The 27964-nt window shown below is 33.2% G+C and overlaps 1 protein-coding gene across 4 annotated transcripts; it reads left to right on the top strand.

The window, feature by feature from the left end:
• The first annotated feature begins 153 nt into the window (after window positions 1-153).
• On the top strand, window positions 154-27955 carry LOC146992783 (uncharacterized). Of its 4 annotated transcripts, none has more exons than XM_085809764.1 (2): window positions 154-645; window positions 27457-27954. In XM_085809764.1, exons 1-2 carry the CDS (start codon window positions 249-251, stop codon window positions 27468-27470), a joined length of 411 nt encoding a protein of 136 aa, XP_085665890.1. In that variant the 5' UTR covers window positions 154-248; the 3' UTR covers window positions 27471-27954. The 4 variants fall into 4 exon arrangements, with proteins under 4 accessions (XP_085665890.1, XP_085665892.1, XP_085665891.1 ...); XM_085809766.1 differs by having other exon boundaries at window positions 155-678; window positions 27457-27955; XM_085809765.1 differs by lacking the exon at window positions 27457-27954 and adding an exon at window positions 7334-7470 and having other exon boundaries at window positions 155-678.
• Window positions 27956-27964: the final 9 nt, after the last annotated feature.

The raw sequence follows: 27964 nt of genomic DNA, 5'->3' as shown, positions 1-27964 counted from the left end.
AAATTCGAATACTTTAATGGAGTAAAATTAGCAATGAAGTCTATGGGAAATTTAATTGTAATATTGCACATCACAATTTTTAACAGTTACCTTTTGGGTGATTTACAATATCAGAGATATTTTTTAACTTTTGTCTCTTACAATCTGGCAATGCTGTTTACGTTGTTTTCAAAGAAAGAAATGGTGTATATGTGATCATTTGTGCTTTATTTTCTTAGTGATTTATCCGGTTTATTTAAAATTTGCAAATGGGAAGCAGTTTAAAAAATAGAAGTGCTTGTAATGCAAGCACTTACCGATGTCAAAAATGCCTAGAAAAAGGGCATTTTACTTATCAATGCAGCGGGAAACGTAAGTACGTGTCGCGACCCACACGTACAGCGATGCTTACTAAAAAATTTAAAAACGATGAAGACACACTCAAAACGGATGCTGATGAAGCCAAATCTGATTCAAGTTCTACTGTGCATGATCGTCCTGTTGATGATGCCTCATCTGCAACGAATAGTTCAACGGACTCTGACTCTGAAAGTTCCAGTTATGACGAATCCAGTTCTGAGGAATCGCATAGTTCTGTTTCATCATCGTCTTCTTCAAGCTCATCTTCTTCATCTTCAAGCTCAGATTCATCGTCTTCTGAAGATGGTGATTAAAAGTTTCATGATCTATTTATTTGAAGTAAGGCCTTCCAGCCACGTGTTAAGTAATAATGAATAAGCGTAATCTATAGGTATTAAAATATCAGGGTTTAATCCTAGTATCCGGTGCACACGGGATTTGGTTACTTTTGGTGACTTTTATGATGAGCAATAAAAACGGGACATATACAATAAGTGGTAAACAGGTATTCAAAGAATATATATAGTTATGCATAGTATATACTATGTATATAGTGATAGTATATAGTGTATAGTATACTATCACTATATATACATAGACGTTCTTTTGGTAATTTTTGGTGTTGGCGATAATTTTTAAAATCGCACCAAGGCTGCACCGTATACTAGGATTTTAACAATATCAGTCACAATGCAGTTTCTTCATGTTAATACATTGGTTTTAGCGAAACACTACTTTTGGAAGCACTTCCGCAGAGAACCCTGTAAATGTAAACATTGCCAACGTTGGTGATAATAGTTCAAACCTAGTAACCCATCGGATTTATCCTATTCTATTGTTCGAAGTTTGGAACCATCCTCATGCGTTCATTTTGTTGAATTATCACTGTCATTGTTCGCATTTGCAGATTTATATTCTTCTTCTCTTATTTATTATTATTTTTTCTGAATTTTTTAACAACAAATGGATAGAAATATTTTCGTAGATATATGCCGATTCTCGGTTCGCGATGGAAGGAAGAAAATACGGAAGGAGGGGTGAATGCTAATTTGTAACACAGCTGTTCACGTTTTGTTCCTTAATTATTAACAGTTATAAGAAGCATGAGGTTTTCAACCGCTAAAATTTGTTTTCGTAGGCCGCAAAAATGTGCATGTGCATTTTAAATAATTAAGAAATGCTTTTATTTTTACTATTGGTTATTGTCATCTAAAATTATGTGAATAAATCAATTGGTAAAATCCTAGTATACGGTGCAGCCTTGGCGCGATTTTGAAAATTATCGCCAGCACCTAAAATGATCCACAGAATGTACATCTATATACTATATACTATATATATTCTTTGAATGACCCGTTTACTGCTCGTCGTATATGTCGCATTTTTACTGCTCATCATAAAGTCACCAAAAGTAGCCAAATCCCAGGGTGCACCGGATACAAGGATTAAACCAATCAATTTTTATGGTGTAAAGTTTTAACAAGATAATATATTGTTAATGCTTTTCTAAAAATAACCGGAACTACTCTGATATGCGCCCTCAAGTTTTGTTTCTGATTTTTAGCTAAATTGTGTGTTCAAAACGTAGTTTTTGCATGTGCAAAAACTGCATTTTTGGAGACATTTTAGGCTAAAAGTTCAAAATGTAGACAAAAAATTTAGATAGTAATATGGCAGCGTGAAGTGTTTGGCGACTTGAGGGCGCATATCAGAGTAGTTCCAAAATCACGTTTACGGCTCGGCTCATCGTCGATGAACGGCGAGCTTGGCGAGTAAAAATGCAATGGGTTCTCTGCGGATGAAAACCCCTACGATGCACAATATTACTGTTCTTAAGCATTAGGTTTTTCTCACTATTCTTAGTCGGTTGATCTTTACATTATGGTAACTTGGCGTTTTTTTGGCGAAAATTTGGCGACCAACTCTCCTACAGCAACCCTCTATTTTTTTTTTTCCCGCCGCCATTTTGTCTTCACGAAGTAAAGACATGTTTCTTTTCTTTTTATCTACTGAACACTTCTTCCAACAATCTACTAGCCGAATTACACTTATGCTAGAAATTTTATCTAACAAAACTACTTAATCATGACAAATATTCACTGCAAAATTGGGAAAAAGTGCACAATACCATACTCCTTACGCGTTTTTCAAAATAACACATACACATAAACCATGTACACGCCGACTTATTTTTACTTAAAAAAACATCCCAGAATTGCACAAAAATGGCATTGCGCACACTCTTCACTATATCCATGTACACTGCTTTTTTCTCATAAATTAGAAAAATTTCACGAAAATACATGACAATTTTCTCAATCTTTAAACCCGGTAAAAAGAACATATATGAAATTACCTGATCGCGAAAAAGTATTTACCCTTTCCAAATATGAACATTTCCACATATAAAATAAATAAAATATCCAAAAACTTTTACCTCTAAATCATCTATTACATTATACACGTCGCCAACGAATTCATACCGCAAGCATTACAAATGCTTAGTATCAAATATTTAAATTATTTCCATGCACGTTTACTTCAACTTAAACGTATACCAAATTCCTACAAACATAAAATTCACAAAATAACTATCATTTAATTAAAATATCACTAAACCATGTACACGTCGACTTATTTTTACTTAAAAAAGCATCCCAGAATTGCACAAAAATGGCATTGCGCACACTCTTCACTATATCCATGTACACTGCTTTTTTCTCATAAATTAGAAAAATTTCACGAAAATACATGACAATTTTCTCAATCTTTAAACCCGGTAAAAAAAACATATATGAAATTACCTGATCGCGAAAAAGTAATGAACATTTCCATATATAAAATATCCAAGAACTTTTACCTCTAAATCATCTATTACATTATACACGTCACCAACGAATTCATACCGCAACCATTACAAATACTTAGTATCAAATATTTAAATTATTTCCATGCACGTTTACTTCAACTTAAACGTATACCAAATTCCTACAAACATAAAATTCACAAAATAACTATCATTTAATTAAAATATAATTAAATTCAAAAACTCTACTTAAAATATAAATGAGCACATACATTAAATTAATAAAAATTACCTTACAATCCTAATTACTTTAAACTAAATCATTGCTAATAACAATTTTCACAATAATATCAAATTCCTTTACCTTCCACCTTACATTTAGAACAATGCATAAAAATAATATCCTCAAATAATTAAAAATACTAACTTACCTCATGTTCTTCAGAATCTTGATTACGTGTCCGATAAACTTTTCTTTAGTTAAGGCCATGGGATCCAAAAATTCAGGAACACTGTTTCACACAATAAACCAAATACAAAATTTCCCGATTTTTTCCCAATTTGCCCCTTTTTCCGATTAAAGAACTGTAATTCGTCCATTAATATCACATGACATATCCCATGGTCTCTCATTTCCCTCACACAAAATAATGCGTAATCGGAACTGAGTACTGCTCACATTATTACCAAAGTCCCAGGTTACCTTTATCGCCTCCAAAATGTCGCCAAACTACCAGTTACCATATTGTAAAGATCAACCAAAAATTCTGCAACTTATTCAAATTCGAAACCGGAAGGATTTAATTGCTATTTTATATTTTAAAACAAAATAATATAAAAAACTGTATTAAAAATTATCTGTAATTAATAAATGTACATTTTCTTTCTGTTCATACTTTTTTACTCAAACTTACAAATCGCGCCAACCTGGTTGCGATAATACGCAAGTACCGTATTTTTAATAGATTGATTAAATTTGTAATGTGGTAGAATTTGGTAATGGTTTCATATATAATTCATATTGAAATACAAATCATTCATTTGATATGTTTTTCTGAGAAGTTGGCATGTTTTGGATACCTGGCTCTTGCATTATTTTTCACCATCTTGGTGTCAAAATGCACTAAACCCAAAGAGAATGAAACTGCTAAGTGAGAGTGCTTTCCCTTAAAGTTTCTCTTTGTAGTCCTGAGGGAATAATGCCTTAGACAGATTTTGTACTCATGTTGAAAGTGTAATAAAAATGCATACAAGAAAGTTTCCAATTAAACAAAGACTAAAGTTGCATTTCCAAGTCATTTTAACTTAAATTTAATCATCAACTTTTAAATACATTTTATTAGAATAATTATTTACTTTGGAAGCTGTTCTGCGAAGAAACCAGTAAATGTAAACAGTCGTGATAACAGTTCAGATCTGGTAATGCAACGCATTTCCAGATAGCAACCATTCCTCTTATGTTGTTTTTCGTTCCTTTCATTTTTGTTCATAATTTTGAAAGTTAACCTTTGCACATGTTATTTATTTTTCTTTACTATCGTTTTTTCCCTGATTACTATGCTATCTTCTCTGAATGTTGTAACTGTGAATAGGTGGAATCATTTTCGGATAATCTTTGGATTATGGTAACTTGGCGATTTTTTGGCAAAAATTTGGCGACCAACTCTGCTACAGACAACCTCTATTTTTTTTTTTTCCGCCGCCATTTTCTCTTCACGAAGTAAAGACATGTTTCTTTTCTTTTTATTTACTGAACACTTTTTCCAACAATCTACTAGCCAAATTACACTTATACTAGAAATTTTATCTAACAAAACTGCTTAATCACGACAAATATTCACTGCAAAATTGGGAAAAAGTGCACAATGGCAAACTCCTCGCGCGTTTTTTACAATAACACATACACATACACATAAACCATGTACACGTCGACTTATTTTTACTTAAAAAAACATCCCAGAATTGCACAAAAATGGCATTGCGCACACTCTTCACTATATCCATGTACACTGCTTTTTTTCTCATAAATTAGAAAAATTTCACGAAAATGCATGAAAATACTCAACGTATACTACTCAAACATATTCCAAAATACTACAAACATATAACTCACAAAATAACGATCATTAAATTAAAAAAACACTACTTAAAATATAAATAAGCACATACATTAAATTAAAAATTAGATTACAATCCTAATTACCTTAAACTAAATCATTGCTAATAACAATTTTCAAATAATACCATTTTAATTTATTTACTCCTTACATTTAGAACAATGCAAAAAAATAATATCCTCAAATGATTAAAAATACTAACTTACCTAATCTTCTTCAGAATCTTCATTACGTCGCTGCAGTACTACTGCTAATTTCTAAATCCTAAATCCAGTAGTCAACTGGAAGTCTATTCACCAAGTAATAAGAAATTAATAAAATTTCACCTATACTCAAACTACTTTCAGCAAACCACGTACCCTTCCTTACACTCCTTTTCACAAAATGTCCATTTTCACCATATTTCTTGCACCGCCATTTAAACTTGTAATATCCTTCCTCTCACACAATCTCAACTTATTATTATTATCAGCTAAACGCATTAAAAATTTAGAATTCACTTTACATAGCGCCATGCAATCCGAAAATTAACACTATTTCACACAACACACAGTGAAACTTTTCCAAATTAACCCCCTTTTCCGATTAAAGAACTGTAATTCGTCCATTAATGTCACGTTTCACACAACATAGAATATAGCTAAATACGAAATTTCCAGATTTTCCCCCTTTTCCGATTAAACAATTTATAATTCGTCCAGTAATGTCTCATGATATCTCATTTCCCTCACACAAAATAATGCGTAATCGGAACTGTTTGCTTCTCACATTATTACCAAAGTCCTAGGTAGTAACCTTTATCGCCTCCAAAATGTCGCCGAACTACCAGTTACCATATTCCAAAGATCAGCCTCATTTTCATTCAATTAAGAAAGTTTTCCAATACAGATGCTTGTGTGCAGAATCGAATATAAAGTAATTGCTTTCTTTTGGACTTTGTGAGTAGTTTTATTGTACTGTATTTGTTAGGTTTTATTTGCACAGGAGTCTCGCCATTCCTTCTGAAGAGCACATTATGGCTAGCCCTGGTATATACGATGGTTCTTCTTAAAAGTTAATTTTTATTTCAAGGCATTTAAGGTGTCTATAGGCTGCTATCGCTATTATTTTATTCATCTCTATGCTGAAAATGATCTTTTGTTCCAGGTGGTAGAAATATTTTGGTGATTGGCTATATATCAATTAGCATTGAGTGTATATTAAAAAAATATTTTATGTACTATGTCATAATTTAACCACATAAATTGTGAAATAAAATAAAAGTTGATAATTATAAAAGCTAAAAATATCAATATTATTTAATTGACTAGATAGTAATACCAGAATTTAAAATTAACATATTGTCTTTCTGCTGGTAAATAGGGAGATAGAAAAGCTGTTATCCATTTGTAGTGGGTAAAAGTAATGGATGTCAAGAAAAATTTGAAATTTTACTAATTATTGACTGGTTTTAGTTATTGACGCACTTAACAAAATTAGGCCACGGTGAAAGAAGCTAAAGGGGTTGTCATGTATTGTAACAGCCAGTTTGTTTAAGTACTGCACATGTCGTATTCTCTTATGTATCAGCTGTACTTTTTTTGCAAAAAAGCAGACGGAAATAGGAGCTGCAGCTTATACATATGAATGATTAGAAGTGGGTACATACAAGCATGTATTTAACAATTGAATATGAAATCTATTGTTATTGGGTACTGGTACCAGTGATAATGATATTGATAGTGCAGACAACTACTCTAGTGGTACCAAAAGTGACAGTAAATAAGAAGTGTACCTTTTGACCGATAAATAAAACAAAATTACTCATATTTGCTTAAGTACTGTTTTCATTTTAGCTGCTTTCACACCTCCAAACAGAAAATTATTGTAGATGTAGTAGATGCCTGTCCTTGATTTTTTTTTAATGTATTTAAGGTAAAACTTAGTGGTTCGGCTTATACATGTGAGAATATGGCAGTTGTAAAAGAATAAAAAAATATGAAGTGTTTATTTTGATACACAGTGTATGCAGTATCACTTGTTTTAATTTTCAGCTTTTCTAATACATAATGTTTTGCTAATTTATATACAGAACCAGCATTTTCGCCTCTCCAAGCCACTTCAAAATATCTGACTGTTATCCATGATGGCAATATTATATACGAAAGAAAAGAAGATAAAGTCAACGTTTCAAGAGTCGCTATTATCGATCACCTAACCATAACGAGTGAAATGTGTAACAATTGTGTTTATAAAATGATACACTATTTTGAAATGAAAAAAAGTCTTTTTAATGATGCCTAATCAGCATCTCATATTTAATTATTTTCATTATCTTCTGATTTCGAACATTTGTAAATGTAATGCTTTGAGTAATGCCCTTTATCTATTAAAGTTCCATCACAGTTTCATCCAATAATGCATTTACACGTCGTATTAGTGTTGTTATGCTGAAAGTAATTCCAAAGTTTAAAGTAAAGAACCAAATTGTTATTAGTGATAAGTTTTATGCCTTTGTGATTTGAAGTATCAGTCAGTATAGACATTTTTCAAACTATTTCGGTTAATCTTTGGATTATGGTAACTTGGCGATTTTTTGGCGACCAACCCAGCTACTGCAACCTGCTAGTTTTTGTTTGGACGCTATTTTGTTTTCACGAAGTAAAGGCGGTTTTTTTTTTTAATCAACATTTTTTTCCCAACAATCTGCTAGCCAAATTACGCTTATGCTAGAACTTTTATGGAACAAAAGTGCTTAATCATGATGAAGATTAGGTGCGAAATTGGGACAAAGTGCAGAATCGCCCACTGCTTGCCACGTTTTTAAGAATTGCACATACACGGTATCAGCCATGTACACATCGACCTATTTTCACTTAAAAAAATATCCCAGAATTGCACAAAAATGGCATTGTGCACACTCTTCACTTTATCCATGTACACTGCTAAAGTCCTAGCTAGTAACCTTCATCACCTTACCAAAATGTTGCCAAACTACCTGTTACCATATTCCAAAGATTAGCCACTATTTCACATTCCATCAAAAATTATTGCTGATGTCACATGTGTCATTATGGATTCAGTGGCTAAATATTTTGGCTTGACTGACACTTTAATTAACTTAAGTGTACAATCTGATGGCTTGAAATTAATTTCATTCATAGCAAATATTACTGCTGTCATCTGTTCAATATAACATTTGCGGTCATCATCAATAAACTCTGTTGATTTAATTAAATGGCAGTGTTAGAAAAAGAAACACTATTTACTGTTTTCTTGTGTTTAATAATTTTTATGTTATGTTCTGTATAATTTTCCCCTTTGTGTGTGATTGAAAAAACTATTATGCAGTGTTCAGTTAATGTGATAACTATCATAATAAGGTTTTGAAAATGTATACTTAGGTTGTAACTCTTCTGTGAAACTGCACTTTCTCTTTAACATTCTTTAGTAAGGAATTTAAATGCTTAGCAGTCTTTTCAGGTTCAAATATCAAGCTGAAGAATTAGTTATCTTCATGAATCTGTGGTAAATTTAAATTATAAAATCATTACAGTTATCTTGAATTCAGGGATCCCCTTGTAATAACAGTTTCTCTTCATTAGTCTAAAACAGTTTGGCCACTGAAAAACATAACAACGTAGTTTAAAAATCTCACTATGCATGCATTATGTCCTGGATCACTTTCAAAATAACAATGCTAGATTGTGACATTTAGTAGCAAAGCTAATAAACTGAAATGACTAATCATTTTCGTTTCAAAATCCTGAATGTAGTTGCAAATTCCCAATGTCTGGTGACCCTAATCAATTATAAAATTTCAAAGAGACTAATTTCCATGTATATGTTTCATCTATTCTATTCACTCAGGAATTCTTTCTTATTAATAACATCTTATTCACAATTTATTTGACATTCATATTTTTCATTCAAGAATTTTCAAGGAGTAAAAGTGGCTTACTTGAAGTGGAAATCTGGCGATTTCAAATATTTTGTTGAGTGTAAAAATCATTTTCTCTTCAATTCAGTTTTGTTAGATAATTGCCACCTTGCGATTCTTTGGTTGTTTGTTTCTTTTTCTGCCCCAACTATCCATAACTTACCCCTGTAAAATTGTAAATGATATTTAATAACAATAAAATGTAAATTAGGTAGAAAATGCCACCAGGGGAAAAAAATTAGACCAGGCTGATTGTCATCTCCTAGGTGTCCACTTGATTTCATATGAAAGTGTTAAGTCAGATCAAAGTGCCGTTATGTGAAACAGTATGTGTGAATAAATTAACGAGTCTTATTTGCAAAGCATCATTCTTTTTTATATATATGCAAATCCTGTTGATTAAATTAAAAAAATTATCAAGTAATGATTCAGAATTTTTTGTTAGTGTTACTTATGTGAAGTAAAAAAGAGAGAACTCTAAGCAAATAATAATATGATTGCTTTTGGTCGTGGCATCATCAGATAGACATTGCGGTACATTGTGGCCTCTGTTTCAAGTGAACTTTGTAAGACCTTGTGGTGATCTGAATTTTTAATTGTTGTGCTATCTTAATACACTGTAACTATTAATTTAAAATCTGTGCGTGATGTATTCCCAGCCTTAAAGATGTAGCCTTTTTAATGTCTACTGCATAATCCAAATTGATAAAAGTGCCAAATTGTTTATTTATTGACTTATCCACATCATAAAGCAACATATAAAGGCTTACTTACAGGAACTATAAAATATGCTGAGTTTACATAATCTTTTTGTATTCTCTTCATAACAGCATTACATACACTGTTTTATGGCTTATAAACAATGTTTATAAAATCTACAAAGAGTTTAAAATATACAGTAGTTCTTGGTTTTGTATCATTCCTGCATTTTGGGTATTTGTACTTGTTAGCATTTCTGTCCCTTAAACACAGTTTAATTTTATGTACAAACATTTATTCCATTGTACATCAAAAAAATTTTATATTTACTTTCCTCAGTTTTTTTTTTTTTTTTTTTTTTTTTTTTGTGCACAACAGTGTGCATTGTCAAGTGAAGCATTTGCCTCGTCTAAAAATTGAGATGCACAGATTTATTTTAAATGAATTAACTATTACCATGAAAGTCATAAAGGAAATATTTCAGGGGCAAAATTTTGCCTCATGTGTTAAAAATCTGTTTGCAAATTTATGTGGTACTGTTTCACTTTTGAGGCCTACTTATTTGCACTTAAATTCTACGCTTTAAACCTTATTCATCCATTTGTTATTCCCACAAATAAAATAAAATTGTAATATTTGCATTCTGTATACACTGCACAAAATACTGTCAATACATGAGCATTTGATATGCTGTTTTAGATTATAGAACTGTAACACAAAGATTAATTAAAAATATTCTCCTATTTGCTTTGAATGATGTTTTGTAATACTGATTATATATTTCATTTAAATTATATTGGGTTATAGATGTGAATCTAAAGTGTAAGCAAAGAACATGTATGGAAAGAAGGAAAGGTTCTGTAGACAAAATGTAAACCAGTTTGACTATTGCACCAGAAGGAGAAATTCTGGCTGCCAAAATGTGCAGGAAATTGAAGAATATGGTACAAATTTAGAAACCTTAAAAGATTTGTTCTTTGACTGTTCAAGATAATTTAAATTTTTAAATTTAGATTTTTATAGGATTCATTTGCTGTTGATTGATCTATATCGCATTTGATCACATTTTTGTCAATACCGCAAAAAAAAATGGTGTCACAGCACTTTGACCTATTCATAAACATGACCTTCAGGCTCGACAGCTATTTCGAGCATCACAGCTGTTTCGCTCCACAATGTGAGATACCCAATCCTGATTTCGTGAAGCTTTCCTTAACAATACATATTCTTTGGTGTAAGGTTACATTATGTTATAACTGCAAAAATTGGCCTTTGGTCCAAAATTACATTTCATTTATATAAACTGTTACTTTAGCATATGAGTGTTAAACTTTCATTGATAAGTGAATTTACATTTTATTTAATACATGTACATTCTTTCACAAGCAGATCTTAATTATAACGATATAAGAATTTTATTATTTGCATATTATATTTATATTTTCATGAAGCTGTGTTTATACTTTAAGCAACGTGTAAGTTTTTTCAATAGCAGTCTGGCTTAAAAATTATGCTATTGGCTGTACAAATATTTGCAGTGCTGCTATATTTAATATTCAAATAAATGTAATAAACATATTTCCTAATAATGTGTATATTTCATGTAAATTTTCACTCTATATAAGCCTTTGGAATATATATTTGCAACATCTAGCATCAAAAATGTGTATATTTTCATATTTTGCATTGAAGGCTATATTTCAATACTGTTTCCTACCATATTTTACTTTCTTCATAAAAAAATTTTCTTTTAAAAAATACAAGGTATGAAATAAATTTTGTTATGTATTTGTTTACATAGTATAATCTTACTAAGCTCCAAAGCATCTATATCTTGCAGTAGAGATCAAAAGCTCATCAAGAAACAAACCATTTAAAATTATGCTAGAATACAGTTTCGCATATGGTACGAAATTTAAAGTATAAATTTAAATTCATATATTACACGAAAACTGAGAATTTCCTAAAAATTACTTTTTATTTCTTAAGCTTTTTCTTGCAACTAATTTTCAATATTGAAAATGATATTGCTGACATACAATGAATTATTTTCAAGATTTTTATTACTTTTGTATGTTCATGACTCATTCTTCATCTTTGAAAGCAGTTCATGTATATATATGTTGTCAAAATTAATACTTTTTCATGCAAAATTGACTTAAATTTAGGTTTTTCTTTTCTCCCCTTCCTTTTATCCAAATATAGCTTATAAAACTAGCAATTAAAACTGTAAAATTATGCAATAAACTGCAATTAAGATTTTGTGGGCCTTACCTGGCTTACAAACTGGAGGATATACTATTCTTAGTCGGATTTAACAAATAACAATCCAATTGTAATCAAGCAGATAAAATCATTTTATATTGATAACTTAGCTGAGTTATACCTAGAAACATTTGTTTTTTTCTCGTGTTATGTGAATAGTACACAAAATGATTCTTCAGTACAAAATGTTGAGCTTGAAAAATGCTTTTATTTTTAAAGTATTAAAAACTTTTGGATGAATTTTATACAACCAGTAATGGAAAAGTTATGTATTATGATTTCATTATTCGTCCGAAGTTATTAAATAAGTAAAGAAATTTATCTAATTTCAAACAACTGGCGTCCTTTGACAGGACCGAATGGCTATTTGAAGAAAATAAAACATCGATTTCGTGTTGGAATTTATCAAGTGAGTTTATGATTTATTTGATTATATCCTTTATTATTTGAATATATTGGACATATTGAATTTAAAATCATGGAAATTTTATTAAAAAAGCGTAAGCCACTAAGGCAATCATTTACGATTACTGCCAATGCTTTAGATGCTGAAATTCTAAAGCCTGACGTGGAAGTTAATCAACTCCAAGTATTGAGCTTACAGTTGGAAGGAAAATTCAACAGATTAGATGAAGTTCAGTCACAAATTTCCGAACTTTTATTGGAAGGTCAAAACGAAAGTGAATATTTAGCTGATTTTGACACGAATGAAACATATCGTGATAAATATATCAGTTTAAAAACAAAATGGTGAATTCCACTCCTGGAATTTTAGAAAATTCCACAAAAAGGAACTTTAAATTACCAAAGTTGGAACTTCAAAAATTCAATGGGGAGACCCGAAATTGGTTAGGATTTTGGGGACAGTTTAAGAAGATCGACGAAGATGTAAATATACGAGGGCTATCCAGAAAGTAGATTACGTTTTGGAATAAAAAAATAAACAAAGTATAGGAAACAAATTTTATTATATACAGATGAAAGCCACACTCAAATACTACTTTTCTACATAGTCACCATACAAATTAAGGCATTTATCGTAGCGATGTACGAGCTTGGAAATTCCTTCGTCGAAAAATTCGGCCGCCTGCGCCTTCAACCACTTCGTTACCTCTTCTTGCAGCTGTGCGTCGTCATCAAAACGCTGCATAGCCAGCCACTTCTTCATTGCTGGGAATAGGTGGAAGTCGCTCGGTGCCAGGTCGGGACTGTACGGCGGATGAGGAAACAACTCCCACTTAAAAGATTCAAGAACTTTACGAGTGACATTTGCCGTGTGGGGCCGGGCGTTGTCATGAATCAACAAGATCTTAGAGCTTCACATTCCTCTGCGCTTGTTTTGAATTGCTCTTCTGAGTTTTTGGAGAGTTTGGCAATACCTTTGAGAGTTTATTGTAGTGCCTCTTTCCAGGAAGTCCACCAAAATTACACCTTTTCTGTCCCAAAAAACAGTCGCCATCATCTTCCTTGCCGACATTGTTTGCATGCATTTCTTGGGTTTTTGGGGAGAACTTGTGTGCCCCCACTGCATTGATTGCAATTTCGTTTCACAGTTCACATGTTTCACCCATGTTTCGTCACCAGTAACGATGCGATCGAGTAAAGAGTCACCATCCTTATGGTAAGCGTCCAAAAAGTTCAACGCTGCAGCCATTTGCTGATTTTTGTGGTCCTCTGTCAAGATTTTTGGAATCCATCTTGCACAAAACTTGTGGTAACCAAGCTTTTCGCTGATGATTTCGTGCAACAAACTTCGCGAAATTTGTGGAAAACTCAAAGAAAGTTCCGTTATTGTGAAATTTCGATTTTCACGGACTTTAGCATCGACTTTTTCGAGAAGTTCGGCGGTCACTATGCTGGGTCTCCCACTTCGATCTTCGTCGTGAACATTGGTTCGGCCATTTTGAAATCTTATGACCCACTGAAGCACTCCACCTTCAGTGATAATGTTGTCCCCATACACTTCACGAAGCTGCCGATAGATTTCTATCGGTTTACAGTTTTTTGCAGTCAGAAACCTTATTACTGAGCGCACCTCGCAGCTCGCGGGATTTTCAATTAACGCAGACATTTCAAACCGTCACAGTATCTGAACGGAGCACAGCACGAATCTCTCACTAGCACGGCTAGATGCAGACTGAGCTGCGCAAGGCTCTGACCCCAAGATGGCCGCGCTAGCCCCGCCCCTGACGGACACAGACGGAAACGTAATCTACTTCCTGGATGGCCCTCGTAGATGACCATGATTAATTTCAATACCTACTGCAGGCAACGGTTGTTGGATCTCCAGCGAGAGAGCTCATAGATAGTTATCCTCCCTCTGGCGCGAATTATAAAGAAGCTATCAAGCAGCTAAAATCTCAATTTGCACGAGACGAATTACTGGTAGAAATCTATGTTCGCGAATTATTAAAGTTGGTTTTAGCTCAAGCTAGCAAAAAAGGAAATATGACTCTATCCAACTTATATGATAAGTTAGAGACGCAACTCAGAGCTTTGGAGACGTTGGGGGTAAAAAGTGAGATTTATGCAGCTATGCTGTATACCCTTGTAGAGTCTTCACTACCTGAAGAAATTCTGAGGGCATGGGAGCGATCTCGCCAGCGTAGGGAAAGTGTGGCACACACTGAAAATTTGGAAAATTTATTGCATTTTCTCCGAATTGAAGTTGAAAGTGAAGAGCGGCTTCAGTTGGCCCGTACAAGTTTTTCTGCTCCAGACAAATTGGACTCGGTTCCAGCCACAGCAGCTTGCATTTATGCAGGAGATTTAAAGAAACAGCTCAATTTTTGTGTTTGGTGTGACAAGGAAACACATAATTCTTATGAGTGCTTTAAGCTGCACAGCCTTTCATTGGAAGATAAGAAAAATTTACTAAGAAAGAAAAAAGCTTGTTTTAACTGCCTAAAAAATTGGGCATGCTCCCGAAAAGGGTAAAAGTTCTGTGAAATGCCTAGTTTGAAACAAACATCATGTAACGGTGATGTGCAGAGAACTAAAAGGTTCTAGAAGTTCAAAAAAGGAAGCAGCTAACGAAACAAGTGAGACTTTATTGTCTAACCAAAAACTGCAAACAACTCTTCTCCAAACTATTATAGTGAAGATTGTCCATAATGGAAAAAAGGAGCTTGTGAGAACTCTTTTTGACAGTGGGTTACAAAGATCTTACTTACGGAAAGACATAATAAAGAGACTAGATTTAGTCCCATTAGATCAATAGACTTTGAGCCACAATTTGTTTGGTGGAGTTGAAACTGAATCTCAGGTCCATGGTATTTTTGATATCGAAATACAAGGAACGGAAAATAAATTCAAATACGAATTATCGGTTTTAGATAAAGACAAAATTTGTGGATACATTTCTAGAGTGAAACTCAAACATATATGTTCCTCACTTCGAAAACATAAAATCAAAATCAGTGATTCTGGTAGACATACACCAGATATCGGATTGTTATTAGGAGCCGACTATTCCGGACAGTTGATGACGAATAATATTTCAATTGACAAAAACCTTATTGCCATTAAAACAAAAATGGGGTGGACCCTACAAGGCCCAGTGCAAAGTCATAATATCTTGCTTGGTACCGTCGGACTTTGTTATTTGGATCTCACAGAACTATGGAATTTAGAGACAAGTGGCATAAAAGATACGGCGGAAGTGAAAACTAAGGAGAATTTAGACACTGAAATGATCAAATTTTTCCTAGAGAACATTAAAGTAATCAAGGGTAATGGGTATGAAGTCTGTTTGCCTTGGAAGGATAGTCATCGGATTCTTGAAGATAATAAAGATAAAGCGGAAAAAAGACTTTTCGCCAATACACGAAGACTGCAGAAGATGGGATTTTTCGAAGAATATGATGGTATTATTAAAGGCTGGCACGAGGAAGGTATAATTGAAATAGCTCTGAATAATAGTGATACTGGTCACTATTTATCTCATCAAGCAGCAATCAAGGATTCCAGTCTGACTACGAAAGTGCGACCTGTATTTGATGCATCATTGAAGGATGAAAATGGGAATTCCTTGAACGCTTGCCTTGAAAAGGGGCCGAATTTAATAGAAATACTTCCAAAACTTTTGATACAATTCCGGCAACATGCAATTGGTGTTACTGCCGATATGAGGAAAGCTTTCTTACAAATCAGTTTGTGTGTCAGAGACAGAGACTTTTTGAGATTCCTGTGGTGGAAAGATTCAAACAAAACCGAGATTATTACCTACAGACACTGTCGTGTCGTGTTCGGCATTTCTTCGAGTCCATTCCTGTTGGGAGCAACGATTTCTTACCATTCGGATAATGCTCCACAAGATTTAAGAGGAACGGCACTTAGATTGAAGAAATCCTTTTATGTCGACAATTGTATAGCTAGTTTCGAAACTGAAGAAGTAGTCCAGTTCAAAGAAGAGTCCCAAACTCTAATGTCTTCAGGAGGTTTTGACCTTAGAGGGTGGACTGCTGCACCATTCAAAGATAGAAGCATGACTTCCTATCAGAAGGTCATTCCAATTCTGGGACTCTCATGGAACACCGAGAATGATAAAATCTATTGCAATTTAATCCCTTTAACATTTTCGGATAGTGCCCACACGAAACGATCTCTTTTGTCAGTCTCACAGAGGATATTCGATTCCATCGGGTTTACAAGTCCAACCACGTTAATTCCAAAACTCATTCTGCAAAAAACATGGAAGATGAAACTTACTTGGGATGAAAATTTTCCACAAGGTATAGAAAGAGAATTTCAGACTTGACTCAAAAGACTACACTTCTTGAATTATTGTAAAATTTCAAGAAGACTTGTGATTGGACCCTTCGATGACTGCTCTATCTCTCTACATTGTTTTAGTGATGCTAGTAAGGTATCTTATGGAGCATGCATTTTCTTACGTGCATATTTTGAGGGCAAAACTTCAGTACAATTGGTATTATGTAAATCAAGAGTAGCACCTGCCAAAGAAGTAACTATTCCCAGATTAGAGTTGCTTGGAGCACTTATAGCTTCTCGGCTGTACCGTCAAGTCATTGACGCTCTTAAATTGACAAAGTGCCAAGAGTACTTTTAGAGCGACTCGTCTGTAGTTCTGACATGGATAAAAAACGACTCCCACTGGAGTGTTTTTGTGGCCAATCGTGTAGATGAAATAAGGAAATACACAAATCCGGACGACTGGCATGCGATGCCAAAATGTTGCTACAGAGCAGATGGTGGGAGGGGCCGGATTGGCTTAAACAGGAGCCGGATAAATGGCCTCTCTCTGAAGAGTCAGAACAAGAAACTGATGAAAGTACAGTTAATTCAGAAAAAAGGAAAAATGTGGTTTCTAGCGTTTCCTGTAGAACCCCAAACTTCACAGAAACATTCACTCGATTTTCTGGATATTATAAAAATGTGAGAGTATTTGCTTGGATCTTTAGTTTTCTTAACAACAGTCGTCATAGGAGAAACGAAAAATTGAATAAGGAATTAACCTCAGAAGAAGAGAGTGTTGCAGAAAAAAGGTTGTTATATTTAATCCAAGCCGCAAACTTTCGGAATACCGATGGAAAAAATTTGAAAGGGATGATTACATTTAAGGATGACTTTGGACTTCTTTGAGTAAGAACCAAACTAATTTTAAGTGATGAAGACGAAAACTTTAAGTGTCCTATTCTATTGCCAGGGAACCATGCACTAGTTCATCGCCTAATAGAACAGAAACATCGGCGACTGCAAGTACAGGGACCTTGATCTGCAACTTGCGAGAAGATTATTGGATTGTCGGTGTGAGAAGTCTTGTGAAGAGAATTTGTTCAAAGTATATTATTTGTAAAAGATTCAAAGGCAAATCTGTTCAACCACCAGTTGCACCCTTACCAAAGGACCGTATTAAATATGCTGGAGCTTTTGAGGTCACTGGCATGGAATTGGCTGGCCATGTCACTGGCATGGATTTGTCTGGCGAAAAAGCATGGATTGTGATTTTTACTTGTGCGATCTATCGTGCTGTGCACTTTGAACTGACGAAATCTTTATCCGAAGATTCATTGCAAGAAGGGGTAGAATAAGCATCTTATGTACTGACAATGGTACCAACTTTGTAGGTATGAATAATGCACTAAACGAAATTGATTGGGAAAAAATAATGAAGTTCTCAACAATTGAGAAGATTAAATTGAAATTTAATCCTCCAACCGCTGCCTGGTGGGGAGGATTTGAGGAGAGGTTGGTACGGATGGTAAAAGATCTTTTAAGACGAGTTTTGGGCTCTAAAACGGTCAGTTACATTGAGCTGGAAACTACTATGCGACTGTGAAGCAACAATGAATTCACGACCCTTAACTTACTTAGAAGACGGGACTGCGGAGTTAAAGCCATTGACACCTGCATATTTTATACAAGGAATCCCTCACCATGATGTAAAGGATCTGGATACTATAGATAGCGAAAGTTTAAATCGTCGCTTGCGGTATTTACAAAATCTTCGTATTGCTTTACGCTCGAGATTCAGAAATGAGTACCTAGCCATTCTAGTCCATAGAAGAGAACGAAAAGGAGACACTTTAGAGGTGGCTGATGTGGTGCTGATTGGAACTCTGGAAAAGCGCATCAACTGGCCACTGGGACTTGTTGTCCAAGTATTTCCAGGTGCAGATGGTCATGTAAGAGTGGCAAAAGTAAGACCCGTCCAGAACCTGTATCCTTTAGAAGTGAGTCGTCCCTCAGAGCTACCTCAGCCTCAAGTCTCGTTAAATCCAGATCAAGATGCGGATCTTAGAAGTTCCCCCCCCAACTACCAAAAGCTCTGGATGGTCAGATTGATACCTCAGAGCCTCTGACTGAGTCCCCTACAATAGGCAGACCCATAACCACTAGGGTCGGAAGGCGTATTTCCAAACCCTACCCCACTTTTCGAATTTTTGACGTCGTGGAAAAATCGACTAGTTTCGCCTGGATGGTAATTCTTGAGCATGCGCTGCAAGGCGAAAAGTAACGTAAACAGAACTTGGGCTTCCTTTTGTAAACAGTATGAAACATATAGCAAAGAATTCTTTGCATGTAGTTTGAAAGTGCATTCGTTTATGTACTTGCATAATTTGACTGTTTCTGTAATAAGAGAACTTCATTCAGATGAAATTTATTTTAATATTATTATCTGGTTATAGGATTATACGAATACTATCGTAATCTTCACATAACTTTTCACATTGTATTTTGTCTTATCATTATAAAATATATTGTATTATAAAGATTAAATTAAAGCAAATTATTTTGTTAGAGTAATTAGAGATATGAATGTTCTAACCGGGTTCTCTTTTTATCTCTTATTATTTATTTACGCTTTGAAAACACGTTTATATTTGACAAATATTTAAATCCGTTGAAAATTTTTTGTTTGCTTAAAAGCTATATTTATCAATAATGTAATAAAAACTCACTAATCTAGTGCTTTGTATATCAATATGACAACGAATTCAAAATGTTTTAAAAACAGTTCTTTAATCTTTAATTTGTAGTAGATGCAATTAAATGGCACAGAAAAAAAAGTATTTCAATAAAAACGTTCTCCATGTTAATCAATAGCAAAATTATTTCTATTTCAGTGAGAAATCCGCTTTCAATGCTTATATAACAGAAAAATATAACATAAGCCTTTTGGAAGTTTTAAATATAAGCTAAAGGTTTATTATACAATTTTATGTGAGAAACGTAATAATTTAGTTTCATTTCTTTTAAATCAGCATATTCGTTTCCAATAGATAACTAAAATCTTTTGCAAGTTAGAGACTTAAGCTTCAATATTGGTGCTCATTATTAAAATGTTTGTTATGAAACTGAGTTTTCCTAACTAATCATTATTAATGAATGAACTTGCTGATGTATGTTTCTCGTCTTCCAAAAATACGTAAACTACATTTCTCAAATCGAAAATATGATTCAGTATTTTTCTGTGTGAAAGCCAACTGACTTCGGTAATAATGTCTCATACACAGCACTTATCTCATTACATCGTATTAAAAAGTGACAACTGTTTAGGATCTTGCCTTTTAATCTAATTAATTGCAGTAATAATCCTGCAATATCATGTACAATTCTTCACAATGATGAAATATTATATGGGTAGCAATTTTCATTATTAACCCTCTTAGTCCTTTATAATTAATTACCTGTTAATGCTGCAGCAGCATCTGTACAAACTGTGTCTAGGTAAGATTATTTGTTTCAAAATATCTGTTAATAATTTCAAATATTTTCTCTCCAGTTTTTTTTTCCTTCCCAAATATTATAACATGAAAAATATTCTACTGCATTGTCTTCAAAAACGTATCTCAGATAAACAATGAATTGAGACATTTTAGTAATGTCGGTAGTTTCACCAAGTTGTAAAGTAAAGACAGGATTTTGTATTCTATAGTGTCTGATATGACAGAAATTTGGTGAGAAACGATATCTTTTCATAATGCTATTGTTTTTAAATCATTACTATTTTTCTGCTTGCATAAATGATGTCATTTTAATTGCTGAAGGAAGAAGGAGCGATTCTCCAATTGTATAAGGTTTTAAATTTTTTGCAAATAAATATGAAACTTTTAAGGATACCTGTAAAGCCTTCTCAGGAACTATTGTACATTTTTCCAAAAATACATTTTAATTTTTCATGCTCTCAGCTCATTTCTTACAAAAAATTCTTCAGATTTATTTACTAAATCTTTATGTTTAGTTTCTGAGCCACTTTTCTGTTTCGCCGGCACAAATCGCACCAAGCAGACTTTGTTGGCGACAACATACAGTATACATGTAAAAAATGTGGTACTCTTCTGTTTTGAGGGCCGTAAAAAATTGCAGCGAAAATGTATGTGCAAAAGCGCCAAATCTAGCAAACGCATTTTCTGATTTGCATTTTCTATATTTTCACCTTTGGATGAACCGTGTGATTGCATTCTAATTGACTTAATTACTGCGAATGGTCTTAGGGCATAAAATTTAACTTTCTTGTAAAAATTCTACTGTCAAAAGTCTTTAATCCGGACTTCGGTGATTCCGGATTATCGGTTTTTCCGGATTAGAGATCATCAATTTAAATCTGGTAAGATGGCATGCAGAAATTATAAAATTAAAAATATGAAACCGTCATTTATGAAATAAAGAGCAATTATGATCTAAAAGTTATAAAATTTACAAAAAAAAGCTTAATATTTATTTGTTTACTTTATTAAACATTTCTTTGAACGCGCGCATGCGTAAAGCATACATTACGCATAGCCGAAATTAGAAAATTGCAACCAGAAAACTATTTGATGTATATTCCTGATATTTGTAATGACGAGGAATTTGATTTAAATCATATCAAAGACAGAGTACATCGAGATGAAATACTACATTTAGTAAGGAATTATAAGGCGAATAAAATAAAAACATCTGCTCTGAAGATAAGGATAGTGCTGACAGATCAACTTCCAGTTCATTGTGCGCCGCTATCCCCCCCCCCCGCAGAGCAGCGTGAAATTGATAAACAGATTTCGGAATGGTTAGAAAAACAAAGGATATGCCTCTATCCTTTTTTTGCAGCAATTTCACTTTTTGTTTAATGGACATCGAAACGTGCTTTTGCTTTGTAGATAGATCCTCTGGCAGCTCCAGAATCGGAAATTCTATTTGACATAATCGAAAGTTCAAGCTTACTTTTATAAAATTGCTCTAACAGTCTGCAAAAAATGATAAGCCGGATCCAATGCGAAGATTAAGGAACAACGCAATCTGCAACATTAACTGAAATAGATAATTAGATAATTTTAACTTAGCTTATGCCGTCTGTTATACATTAAACGCGCATGTGTAAACGTATTATGCGCATGCATAAAGGTATTTCGTGCATGCATGAACACGATATGCATTGGCGCATGCGCATAGTTTGTAGCTTTCAGGGCCGGATTATAGATCATTCCGGATTAACGACTTTTGACTGTATGTAATTGTATGCCAGTATTGAAAGAAACAATCAGTCTGATAAGAAATGGCTGTGACTTGTTTTGAAAATGAGGCGTAAAAGGTAACCCAGCGAATATATTCCGTTCGGCATCAGTTGTACCGGCTACTGTTTCTAAATGTGGTTTTAATTTCACAGGTTTCATGCTTTCCATGTGCTAAGTTTTCACTGCATTTAACACACAATGGATATTCATTTCCCATTGATAATGCAACATGTAAATAATGGTGTGATGTATTTAATAATGGCAAAGCACACTAGGGCTATCTGCCTAAGGGGAGGGATGCCTTCGTGGAGGACTTTCTAACGGAAACTGGCTCGTATGCACGTTACACATGGGGAAAATCATGAAAACACCCATGCAGCCAGCCCGTTCGCGGGAATCGAACAACGTGTATAATAATATAGTATAAAATAAACTCTTCTTGATATTTACTCAATTTTTTTTAAAGTAGAAAGAGAGCCAGTGGATGCATTTTTGTTTGCATTTTCATTAATAGTTTTTCTCTTTATTTGATGTTGGTCCATCCATCCCATTTCTCTTGTAAACATTGGGTATCTATTTTGGGCCATTTAACCATCATGAACAAAATTGCAACTAAAAAAAATGTTTTTATTATCCTTCGAGACACTACTAAATTTTTCAATACTTAGGAAATGTTATGTGCTTACTTGACAACAAATTTGATTAGAAATAAGAAACGTAGTTTATAAATGATGTGTATTGCAATTACAATTTGCATGCAAGACACTAAGATAGCCGAAAAAAACTACATCTTCGCTGCACGTATGCAATTGCTTTGAATTCGAGCTGTTTGGAAATCAAGTATAACACACAAATCAAGTGGAAAGCAATAAAAATCGAAATTAAAATATGGAAATGTTTAATTTAAAATTCCTGGCAAATGTTAAAAAACATCCAAAATTCTCTTCAAATTCTATATATCTTTTATTTTGATCATGACTCCCAGGTTTAAATTTTGTAAAAAAGAATACAAGTTATCAATTGCATTTTGAAAAAACAAAAAAAAAAAAAAAAAAAAAAAAATGATTTCAGACTTGTCTTCAACAGAACAGCAGGCAATAATTTATTTTCAAAAGTACGGGAAAGTGTGACTTATGTGAAAATGGATAAACATGGACAATGTAAAAAGTGAATTACGGTTTAATATGTTATGTCCATGGCTTGTGTATTTTGTTTATCTAATTAAATACAAAATGATCCGTTCCTTCAAGCTTCTGTCAGAATAACTGCTATCAGATCTATCCCATTTCAGATGAACAGAAAGCAAGTGTATTCTTATTCAACAATTACAGTACTCTCGCATAATACTTACAAGGAATGAGTTAGGTTATTTAACTAAAGTGCAATCAATTTTATTCCTTATTTACATAAATGACGTATTGCACAATGCTGTGTAGGCTGGTGACCTAGTGATGATGACTCAAAATGCATCTTTGCATTCAGGCATACACTCCTTATAAGAATATAACCATGCACTAAAGTCCTAGCTTCAGCATGTACATTTTGCTGTGCTATGCAATCTCCGTGGGTCCTAAATTCTAAACAAAAAACTTTTCCACTTCTAAATTCCAAAAATGTTGCTACTTGATATTTCTGTTAATTCCAAAATTTTCCTCACCTGCCATAACCACACTGGCTGTGGCCTCAGTTATCAAATGTTCTAACAAAGTCAAATATTGTAACGTTATTATAGACCAGACTTTCTTAAACTCTGGATCGCAACCCCCATCTATAGCAGCGAGTCGCAAAAAATTTTAGTAGTTTTGGTATTTCTTTAGCTTAATATAGTAATTTTACAATTACCCAATATTTTTATACAATGTATCTGAAAATAGATAAAGATAAGACAATACAAAGAGAAAAACAAAAATGTTTCGTTGCATTTTTTTTATAGTATAAATGTTCATTTTACTTGTTTCACGTGACGTTGTCATTTCATCTGGTACTTAATAAAAATTTTCACATTGTTCTATGTCTTAAAATTAGAAATTAAAGTTAATGACTTAAAACTGCAACACTATCTTACAGTACAAGTGAAAAAATTGACAGTTTCACTCATGCACATGTCGGGTTTTCGCAATGCTCATGGGGTCCCACAAACTTTTCGTAAATATTTTGGTGTCGTGATAAAAAAGGGTCACGACTGGAAAAAAGTTTAAGAAGCTTTGCTTTAGACCAATCAGTTTCCTGACGCCAACCCATTTTTTAGCCTGTTTTGTTTCTCAGCTGAATTATAAAAAGGAAAAAAAAATAGTATAAAAGAACAAGAAAAATGAGGAATCCAACCAACTTCAACATAATAATATCGTCAAGAGGAGATATGTCAAATTTAATTACATTTTCCCTTCTAAAACAAAATCCTTGCTTTTCTGTATCCAGAATCAGCTGATGAAACATTTCAGTATATTTTTTTACCTTAATAGTTCACCCGAAAATTCTGGTCCTCCTCAAAGCGAAGGAAAATAATTAAAAATATCTTCCAATTTTAAAATATTTTTATAATCTAAAAAGAATCTTAAAAAAAAAATGAAAACATGTCCTTAAAAATGTAAAAAAAAAATTAAAATCCTACAGTGGAAAATCTTTGAAAGTTCAGAATAATGTTAACACAAAACTTTATTAGAACCTCTTATCAAACAGCAGTTGCAAAGGAAAATGGGGGTGGGGGAAGTCAAATCATTAAAAATATTTTCCAATGTAAAAAGATTGTACTAGTCTAAAAAGAATATTTGATATTCTACGTTTACAGGATTTTATCAATTGGAATTTTTATTCTTTGTGAAAAATTGGTTCTAAATTTCTTTCTTTATATATTTACTGATCAATTTTTAGAAGGATTATAAATTTTCCTTTTAAAAAATAATTTCTATACACATAGTCCAAACACATCTGTATACAGTGGAATACGTTTAAAACGAAATATTAGTTAACAAGAAATAATGCAACGGTTCCGACAAACCACAGTCAAAAGTCCTTAATTCGGACACCCATAATCCGGTAAATAAACGAGCAATGAAACTTCAAAAAACATGTGACAATTTCTTCAAATTTAAAATAATAAGTAGTTTTGTTTTTATTAAGGATATCTTGCACTAATAAAGTATACCTGGTACTTATGTATTAACGCAACCAGGCCAAAATCCGCATAAATCGCCAAATTTGGCGACCCTACTTACGGCAACCCTACGTGTTACACGTAGTTTTTCATAAAGAAATTACTTTTCTTACTGGTTAGACTGAATGAACTGAAATACTTTAACTATGGGTATTTGGGATCTGCGTGCAAGTGAAAAAGATGCTCTTGATTTGTTGCAGGGATATGTAATTATACCGAACGAATGTACTTGTAAAAATTCTCATAAAATGAAACTGTATTTTGGAAAGCAAATCTTCTGGAAATGTAATGTCAAAGAGTGCAATCAACATTTGGGTGTGAGAACCGGAAATTGGTTTGAAAATAGCCGAATTTCATTTGTGACAGCAGTGCGCTTCATTTATTGTTGGTGTAAAGAGTTAACCTCAATTAAATTTTGTGCAGAAGAGATGGGAATTGCTGACAAAACTGTTATAAATTGGAATAATTACATGCGGGAGATATGTGCCCTTGAAATGGATGAAAAAGAAAGCAAATAGCAAATAGAAATAGCCAAAAGATTTCCGCCGAAAAAATAATTCTGCAACTTATTCAAATTCGAAACAGGAAGGGTTTAATTGCTATTTTATATTTTAAAACAAAATAATATAAAAAAACTGTATTAAAAATTATCTGTAATTAATAAATGTACATTTTCTTTCTATTCATACTTTTTTACTCAAACTTACAAATCGCGCCAACCTGGTTGCGATAATACGCAAGTACCGTATACCTTATAAAGGATAATGAAATTTAATTATAGGAAAGTAATAGCAGTCTTAAAGACAAAACTTTACTATATGACAAAGACTTAAAACAGTTTTACAGCAAACATCAGATATAAGAATGATTAAAAATTACAAGTTTTATATATAAAATTTCATATCACTAAAACTGAAAATCTGAACTGCACTACAAATAATAATTTTACAACTCGGAATTCTATTTCCCATTCTTATACAGTCAAAAGTCGTTAATTCGGACACCATAATCCGGACCTCAAAGCTAAAATCTTTCTGCGCATGCGCCGCGTTGACGCATGCGCATAGGCATTTAACACGTGCGCGCAAGACATTTACGACTGCGCATATGCATCTGCGCAAGCGCAGAATACGTTTTCGCGTGCGCGTTTAATGTATAACGGACGGTATAAGCTAAAATTATCTAATTATCTATTTCAGTTAATGTTGATGATTGCGTTGTTCCTTAATCTTCGAATTGGATCCAGCTTATTATTTTTTGCAGACTGTAAGAGCAATTTTATAAAAGTAAGTTTGAACTTTTGATTATGTCAAATAGAATTTCCGATGCTGGAGCTCCCAAAGGATCTAGAAAATGAAAGTATGTTTCGATGTCCATCAAATAAAACACGAATTACTACAAAAAATGGATAAAGTTTTTTTATCCATTTTTTGTTTATCTAACCGTTCCGAAATCTGTTTATCAATTTCACGCTGCTCTGAACGGGGGGGGGACGTCGCGGCGCGCAATGAACTGGAAGTTGATCTGTCAGCACTATCCTTATCTTCAGGGCAGATGTTTTTCTTTTATTTGGCTTGTAACTCCTTACTAAATGTAGTTTTTCATCTCGATGTATTCCGTCTTTGATATGATTTAAATCAAATAGTTTTCTGGTTGCAATTTTCTAATTTCGGCTATGCGTAAGGTATGCTTTACGCATGTGCGCGTTGAAAGAAATGTTTAATAAAGTAAACAAATAAATATTAAGTTTTTTTTTTTTTTTTTTGTAAATTTTGATACCCTTTACATCATAATTGCTCATTACTTTATAAATTACGGTTTCAAAGTTTTAATTTTATAATTTCTGCATGCCATCTTACCAGATTTAAATTGATGATCTATAATCCGGAATCGCTGAAGTCCTGACGAGTCCCGATTAAAGAATTTTGACTGTATTTTAACCAGTTAGTACAGTTGTAGCAGTAGCAGCTATCATGCTAACAAACTGATGTTTGAGTTCTAGCAAAGACAAGGATGATTTAACTGTCATGATCACACACAGTGCACTGACATAATCATGAAACTGCTATGAAAATATAGAAAAAAGAAAACATAAACTACACCGATTCATGGCAACCCCTTATTGATGAAACCATATTTTACCAAATGTAAAAGAGTGTAAAAAAGTTTATACTGAGATATTCACTATTTATTTTCAGGTTCTATTATCTGAATACAGCAAAGAACAAAAGGGCATCTGCCTAGGAAAAAGATTTCTCTTTGACTCACTCATACTCATGCTAAATATTGGAAAAGACATGAAAAACACCCGTGCATCCAGTTCATTCACCTAGGTTGTACTACTACTATTCAGCAGTCTTAACTACTTGGCCATTAGTTCTGCCCTCTTTATTTTCAGAACTTATGTTTGATATAAGAAATCACAAGAAATATAAGCACCCAGAAGTCTTTACTTTCTAAAACTTTACAAATTGTCAGTTGTAAATATGTAGTATCTTTGAGCAGTTTTGGTTTTATTACAGAACTATTAAAGTACAGATACTCATTTCAAGCAAAAAAGCAACTTATTACGGTTTTATTTAATAAAAACCTCTCAATATTGCTGTACAATAATGTTTAATGAATGATTGATTCACATGCATTATCCACTACCAGAACTTCTGTTTGTAGCAAATGGTAACTAGTAGAACACAGTAAATGCTAATA

This window comes from Stegodyphus dumicola, chromosome X2, assembly GCF_044657685.1.
Source record: "Stegodyphus dumicola isolate Sdum_Otavi_A_Nest chromosome X2, ASM4465768v1".
In the NCBI taxonomy this organism is placed as follows: Eukaryota; Metazoa; Arthropoda; class Arachnida; order Araneae; family Eresidae; genus Stegodyphus; species Stegodyphus dumicola.
The sequence above is the reverse complement of the archived record's forward strand: the minus strand, read 5'-3'. Positions and strand labels throughout refer to the sequence as shown.

Excerpts from the sequence above, each read along its gene's own strand:
- LOC146992783 (XM_085809763.1), top strand. The coding sequence starts at position 249 with ATGGGAAGCAGTTTAAAAAATAGAAGTGCTTGTAATGCAAGCACTTAC. Across the intron at positions 646-7,333 it reads TTCATCGTCTTCTGAAGATG|AACCAGCATTTTCGCCTCTC; the intron begins GTGATTAAAAGT and ends ATTTATATACAG.